Raw genomic sequence first — 7,502 nt, forward strand, 5'->3', positions numbered from 1 at the left:
AGTCAACAGTTATCCAAATCATAATATCATAATCCGAACACCAGCGAGGGGTGGTCAATACATTGACACGCATTTGAACTTGAACCGCGAAGATCACGTCACGATCGCGGTTGCTAGTGTAAACAAACGATCGCAACAGCTGCTGTCAAACAGCGCGGAACCAAAACACGGTGCGCGAGTGTGCGTGAGATGATGATCAATCTACGCGTGCCGCGTGACGTCATCGGATCATCTCGCACCTCGGCGGCTGCCTCGGCCACTTCTTACCTCCTTTCTTGAAACCTTGAAATATTTGCCACAGATTCGGACCGGGCAGACTTTCGTACGGCTTGGCCGAGGCCCACTCTTGATCGGCCAACGATTCCTCGGTGGCCACGGCGGCCGGCTGGGCCTGAACACTGCGCCAGCGCACTGACCCCGCTGCTACCGAGCAACGGCGCCACATAACGGTACCGAGGGAAGACAACATTTCAACACACTGACGAGCGGATCACAAGACGAATCGATTCACGTAAACTCCACCGCGACACTGACTTCACGCCGCGGCTGTTGTGGGAGCATCATCAGAAAATTGTGTCCGGTTGTTGTGTGATAACATTAATGCTCTTACACCAACACGAACCGCGAGCGCATATTAATCTAAGGGTAATTTTTTTGTTTTCGCTGGCTGCATGCGTGTGTGTGTGGCGGTTACATCCACCACTGTTTACAATCGATCAACACAGTGCGGACTAGTGTTCGGTGACCTTGATTTGGCACTGGCCATAATTTCGGTCTATTAGGCATCGCAACGTCGATGGGTGTGCGTATGGCCGAGCACTGGTTCTACTGGTTGCCACACACTTCACACCAACGACCGGCCGACACTATCTAATTGTGGGTTCATACGTGTGGTTGCGATAAATCGTCTCCCGGCCGGGAACGTCGAGCTAAAGGCATGACTTGCGGATCCACGCGGATGCAGATTTGCACTCAGCTGCCATTTATCTGTTTGCCTTATCACCCCAATACCCGATTTTGTGTAATCTCACTTTGACAGCGTCGCAATATGTCAACAGTAGCTACAGGGTTTGGCCTTGGCCAAAACAGATTGAATTTGGATTAGAAATAGTAAATCGTTTATTTCGCTCAATCTTTGACATCCTTCAGCTCAAACTTCAGGTCCGTCGCCGGCACGTTCACTATGCTGGCCTTGAACTTCAGCTCGCCATAGTTCCACCGGACGTGGTACTGGCAGATAAGGCGCGATACCAGTATCTCCATCTCCATCATGGCCAACCGGCGCCCGATGCAGGTGCGAGCCCCAAACCCGAACGGCATGTACACGAACGGATGCGCCTCCTTCGCGCTCGGACACCCGGATGCGGCCGGACCGGTCAACCAACGCTCGGGCAGAAATTCACTCGGTCTGGTGAACTGGCCTTCCTGGCGCTGCAGGACCAGCTGGCCCATCCCTACAAGCGTCTGAAAAGAAAAAGGTCACGTTAGTTCAATCGGCCAAATCCTGATTCCCTCTGGCTTACCCCTTTCGGGATTTGGTATCCCTGCAGGACGAGATCTTTGCCGGCACAACGACCATTGCCCGACGTCGGAGGGTACAGTCGAAGCCCTTCCTTAATGCAAGCCCTCAGATACGGCATATTCTTCATGTTCTCCGGAGTGAGATGCGACGCTTTATCGGGCAGAATTTGACGCAACTCGGCCCGCAGTTTGTCCTGCTTCTCGGGATTGTTCGCCAGGCAGTACAGGACACCGGTAGATCCGGATGAAGTCTACGGGGACCGCGTGTTAAAGCGTGTAATGGAATGGAGCAAACGGGAACCACCACCGCCGCCAGCTTACCGTGTCCACCCCAGCAAACAGGCTGTCCAAGGACATGATAAACGCCGCGTTGCGATCCACCTTCAGGAGCTTCTCCAAGATGCTGAGCGTGTCGGAACTGGCGCCCGGATTCTTTTCCATCCGCTCGACGGCTTCATCAATTTTGTCGGCAATCACACTAGAGGCGGAATAAACGACATCTTTCATTAGGAGTACCTTTTTGGTGGCCAATGTCGATCGCTTACTAGTATAGCTGATCGAGGGTACGCATCAACCGATAGAAGCCCGGTGTTTTGATCTTCCTCCACATCGAGGGCATAATGTCTAGCTGGAAGAACAGGTCCACTGCGTCCTTCGTGAGCTGTCAGGGAAGTAAAATTAGGACCCCCAAACTACGCTCTATATCTGTCCGCAATACTTACGGTGATCAGTTTGCTGACTTCCGGTGTTTGATCCCGACTCAGCACACCGAGGCGTGCGTCTAGCACCAGCACACCCATGGTTTCGAGAGCCCACCGGTTAATCCACTCGTTGAAGTTGGCCGGCAGCTCGTTCTTCTGATCGCGTAGTTCGTTCACACTAACAGTCGAACAGTCGTTGTAGCTATTAAACCTTTGCGCTTCCCTTTCTCCGTCCTAGCCACTTACATGCCGATGAACTCGCGGCCCACTTCGTCCACCTTGTCGATGTACAGTTTAATAATCTTCGGCTGCAGCATGATAGGATTGACGATCGTGCGCATATTGTGCCACGATTCACCCTGCCTGGAAGAAACCGTGATCAGATTGGTATTGGGCCTTCTTGGCCGATTGACCACCACCGCGACCGGTTACTTACTCCGCCAGCAGACCTCCGTAGCCCTTGAACCACTCCGGGCGCTGCTGCTTGCGGTAGTACACGAACGCATCCATCCCGGTACGCCGGGGCCAGGGGCCCTCAGTCCGGAACACCTTCTCAAAGTCCTCCGGGACGAAAGACATCACAATGTCCTCCCGACCGAACGCGCCCCGAAAGCGCATGATGGGACCGTACAGTTCGCGCATGCGACAGTTGATGTCGTACAGTGTCCCATTTTTGTATTTACCTAAAACAGTGTCAAACCTGTGGCTTGAGTAACTGGCCAGTACAGAGACAGTACGCCACCCTTACCGAACGGGCCGAATTCCTTCAGGAAGCCAAACAGCGTCGGTGACGGAAGTTCATCGAACGGCCGTGCCTGGTCCCAGTCCGGATCCCGGTCGCTAAGCTGCCCCTCTCCGGCAGCGGCAGCTACCTGCGGCTGGGTGCTACGCCACCGCCACCACTGGCCACCGACTACTGGCGCTACGCAAGGCCGCACCCGAAGCGCGCCGAAGGTTATATTTAGCATCGCGCGCGCCGTATTGCGTTAGCACCGCGAGCGATTACGGTGGATACTGACCGCGATGTGTGTTCATGGGGCCAATTTTTTCCCTGTTATTAGAGGCCACAGCGTAGCGCGTGTGCTGTGTTGTGGTTGTGGCATCGCGCCGCGCCGCTATCGATTTGGGGCTGTAGTCGTGGCATGGGTTAATGTTTTCGGCAACGATGCTTAGCGCGGAATTAGCGAGTCGGTTCGGTGCGTCTTATGGGCTGGACAGCGGCTCCGGAAGATTAGATTTGGAACATGCCGCACATGCTTGTGTGTGTATCGCAAGCTGGGTTAACGTGCCGTGGAAGTAAATCTCGATTGCCTTGACGTCTTTATTGAAGGGCACAAAATGGATTTAGAATCAAAACTGGTTGCATGAAGCATGGTTTAATGAAGATGTCTGTATTGGTTTCAATGTTTGAAACGGTCGGAAACGTTCTTTTTAGGAATATCCTTTGGAACACATTCTTCATTTCGACTCTAAATTGGCTATGGGCTTTAAAATGGTGTCCACGGAGCAGGCTCTTGAGTTTAGCGACTAGCCAGAAGTCATATGGTCACGAAATAATCAGGAAAGAATGAAAACTCATTTTCCTCAAACTTATTTTACTTCCTTCAATGTGAAAACCATCCCAAAACCCTGTTTAGAGATGGGAAACGAAACCCTGGAACCCAACCGGTTCCAAACAGATCGCAACAAAATATTGGCCCAAGTGCAGTGAAGTGAATCAGCGACACGCGATTCAGCAATGAACTCGGGCAGCGCAAACAGAACAGCGTTTGCGAAAAATGATAATTTATCACCTCGTTCCAATCGGCTGGCTCAGCTTTGCGTCACTCCGTTCCCTTCACGAAGCAGATTGGTGGCGATAAAGTTGCTCTGGAGTTGCTCTGTTGTCCACCCGGAGACTAATAGAATCGGTACACTCTGGTTCAAGCGAATCGAACCGCCAGCTAATCCGCCGTGACGCCGTGGCTCTTCCGCGCGCGCGGGATGACGCTCCACTTTAAAGCGACCAAGCCGACCCAAGCCGGCCCAAGTCAGCCTTCTGGCCCAAGCGAGCACGCGGTCATCAGCGCCGAGACCCGCGGCACCTTCGGTGCCATTTTGATTGATTTTTCAATTACTTTCCTCTTGCTCGGCGACCACAGGACCACCGGAGTAATGTGTTCCTTTATGTGCGCGCTGCCGGAGTCCGCGGCCGCGGAGTTTTTGATTGGCCCGCCGATCCGACCTGCACCCTGCGCAATCAAGCAGAACGAAATGGACGAGCGAATGGAACGAGAAAGTTTCCAATTAAAACGTAAACACAAAAGGAAGTCGTCCTCGGGATCCGCTCCGAGGCTCCGCTTCTTCCCGGCAGGGATCGCTCCGCTGGCAGAAGGGTAGGGAAAATTAAACCAATTAACGGTATGATTCATCAAGAAAGCTGACTCTCCAGCGCGGCTCTTTTGACGGTTTACCGCGTTCCTTTCTCTCTCGGGTGCTCTCTCTCTCTCTGTCAGTCGACCCGTTTTCGGCCATTTTAGTCAAGTTCGCCAACAAAATGGTGGCCCGATAGGACTATCTCGCAGGTTATATTGCTAAGCAACTGCGAGTATCTATCACCATCGCTTCTAGGCACTCATTAGCGAGTAAAGTTGAACCGAACGTTTTGAAATGGCCCTCGGGCCGCTAGCCGTCTGTCACCTGCCGCGGGCCAGCGTGCAACGGCGGTTGGCGGTTATGGCCACTTATCTAACGAATGTCTCAACTACTAAGTGACAACTTTCTAAAGACATCAAACCCGGCGGCCGGTGACCGGTGACAACACAATTTCCGTTCTTCTCCGCCACGGCGGTGGGGCACGGCGGGGCGGCGCGGCACGATGGTGCACAAATAATGCTATAAAAAATGCCCCACCAATAATGAGCCGAGTTAAGATCAGTAATTATTTAATTACACTCGGCCAACGTCATCACAGCGCACCGCAGGACATCCGATCGATGTAACATAATCTTAACGGTAATTGGCCTCTGTCTGGTGTCTGGTGGTAAGTGAAGCTTGTGCCGAAGTGCCTTCGGCAAGTCGGCAGGTAGCCGGTCCTTCAAGCATTTCCCGCTCCCAGCAGCGATCGGTTCGCGATGTGATCAACCCTGCGCGCGTTATCAGGTGCGAGCGATCTGCACACGGGAACGAAACGGCGTGCTAACACACTCGAGGAACAAATTTATTTAATTAAATTAAGAAACAACACATCGGCAGTAACGGCAGTGACAAGTCAACTTGCAGAAAGACGAGGCCCTGGGCCCTGGGCTTGTGATGGCTTCGGAGCATCGCCGGGCCCGTTGACAATTCACGGGCGCCGGCGATCAAGTTACCATTGCTTTCAGGATGGAAGGAAGCTGTCTTTCCGAAAGGTGACAGCTCGTTGCAGTAGGCGTGGATGTTACCCGAACCCGCGTTTGATCATAAAGCTATCACAGATAAGATTGAAGTGGATTAAAAATATTTAGATTAACATTTTAGCAATCACAGCTTGTGTGGAAATCACTGACGTAAATGCTAAAATGACTTAACCACATTACAACAAATGTAAAGGAGATAACATAATGACAGCCATGTTTCCCCAATAGGAACAACCGGTGCTATGACTTTGACGGTGCTATGACGACTTTGGCTATGACATATTTGTATCTATGGCCAAACCACTCTCGAGTAGCCAGCGTGGTAGCGTCCATTTCCTTTATGCTCGACATCATATATTACACCACCTTGCGGCCAGTCAAAAATGGTGGCTCGTTAGCACAACATTGGACCATCTGCCACCGTGCCCTGATTTGACACATAAAAGCCCATTCCGTCAGTCAGGACAAACATCGGCCAAACGGGCAACCGGTGTGCCGGGATTCATTACCATCCTCCAAAAGTCAACCCTGCGGTGGCAGCTGCCGACCGGCAGACATTCTTCCTGCCAGCAGGATCCTGCTGGACCGGTGCCGTAACTTCTTTTCAGGTCGCAGGACTTCTGTAGCGGTCCATCCCGTCCTTTGTCCAAGCGGACTGTTCGCATTGTGCCACACAGTTTGTCCTGGCCACCAACCAGGACGTGCCACAAACATGTGTTCCGCGTGTGGGGTTGTCCATGTTATCCAACGACAAAACCTATGCTGGAGTTGCCATCAGCAATGAGCGAGGTACCGACCGACTGGTAGCCCGGAAGATTAGGCAATGGTCGACGGTAGCATTACCGGGAAGGTGCCCAACGCCGCAGGACCTTCTGGCGACGACGAGGCGCTTGAGGGACTGGCGTATCTCTTGCCGAAGGATTTTTTCAACTTAACATAAGTAAACAATGTAGGATTTTAATTAAATAAACAGAAATGGCCCTTCGTTTTGCTAATTACTGTAAATAAAGCTCGAACACCGATGATCGAGCCACCACTTAGACGCTCCATTGCGTCGACGCCCCTGACGCTCGGGGTTTAGTGAACCGTTTTATGTTGACTGGAGGGTCTTCGAGTCCAATCGAGGCTGGCTTCAAGCGCCCATGAAAAGAGTTGCCCGCCTGCAGCAACGCTCAAGCCTTGAGGGCGCACACTCGAAGCAGTTGCAAAATAAATGGCGCAACAATGGGGCGCCACTAATTACGCCCCGAACCCGAACACCAACAGCCTTCCAAGCCCCGCCAATCGGGGGTGGCCGATTTATGCTCTTTTCTCACTCACCACTAATCGCCTTGAGTTGCGCACGCTTGAAGGTGCGAACTACAAAACCTTTCATCATTTAATTATTTTCGCAAACAGCGCACCCGGCGGCTCGGTTGCCATTTTCCGGTCGACCGATTCCGGTGGGGGGACCGCGTTGGGGCGTTGTATAAATTAGCTGCAGCACTGCTCACAATCGAATGCGGAGGCCCCGGGTGGGTGATGTTAAACTTAATCAAACATGGATGCGCTCCTTTAATTAACGCAATCACGCTGCCGGAACTAATCGTCGACGTCGTTTCGATCACGGCCCGTTCGGTGGTGTCCTCGCTCGCTCAGTAGCCGGGCCCGACCCACCCCTATGCTCGTGCCGTTCGCGCACCAGAGATAAGAAGACGATGGGGCGATGCGCACGAAACAATGAGCACAATTTATGCTGCTCCTCGACGGCGACGACGACGGGGGTCCGGAAGTGTGGCAACATAAATATCACACCGTTTGGCACTGTTTCCCGCGCATCGCACGATCCGGCGTGCTGACAAAAAAGGTGGCAAGACCGGAAACATTCAGCAAATTAAGAGAAGCTCGGAGCACTCCGGCTCGC

At 52.7% G+C, this 7,502-nt stretch overlaps 1 protein-coding gene across 1 annotated transcript; it reads right to left on the reverse strand.

Moving 5' to 3' along the window:
- Positions 1-1,128: 1,128 nt before the first annotated feature.
- LOC128276249 (cytochrome P450 CYP12A2-like) lies at positions 1,129-3,144 on the reverse strand (the record flags this gene model as incomplete). Its single annotated transcript, XM_053014719.1, has 8 exons — positions 1,129-1,464; positions 1,524-1,772; positions 1,843-1,999; positions 2,067-2,182; positions 2,244-2,400; positions 2,469-2,585; positions 2,659-2,905; positions 2,971-3,144. Coding segments are annotated over 8 exons (1,553 nt in total), but the record flags the coding sequence as incomplete, so codon positions are not given.
- Between the last annotated feature and the right edge of the window lie 4,358 nt (positions 3,145-7,502).

This window comes from Anopheles cruzii, unplaced genomic scaffold (genome assembly GCF_943734635.1).
Source record: "Anopheles cruzii unplaced genomic scaffold, idAnoCruzAS_RS32_06 scaffold00805_ctg1, whole genome shotgun sequence".
In the NCBI taxonomy this organism is placed as follows: domain Eukaryota; kingdom Metazoa; phylum Arthropoda; class Insecta; order Diptera; family Culicidae; genus Anopheles; species Anopheles cruzii.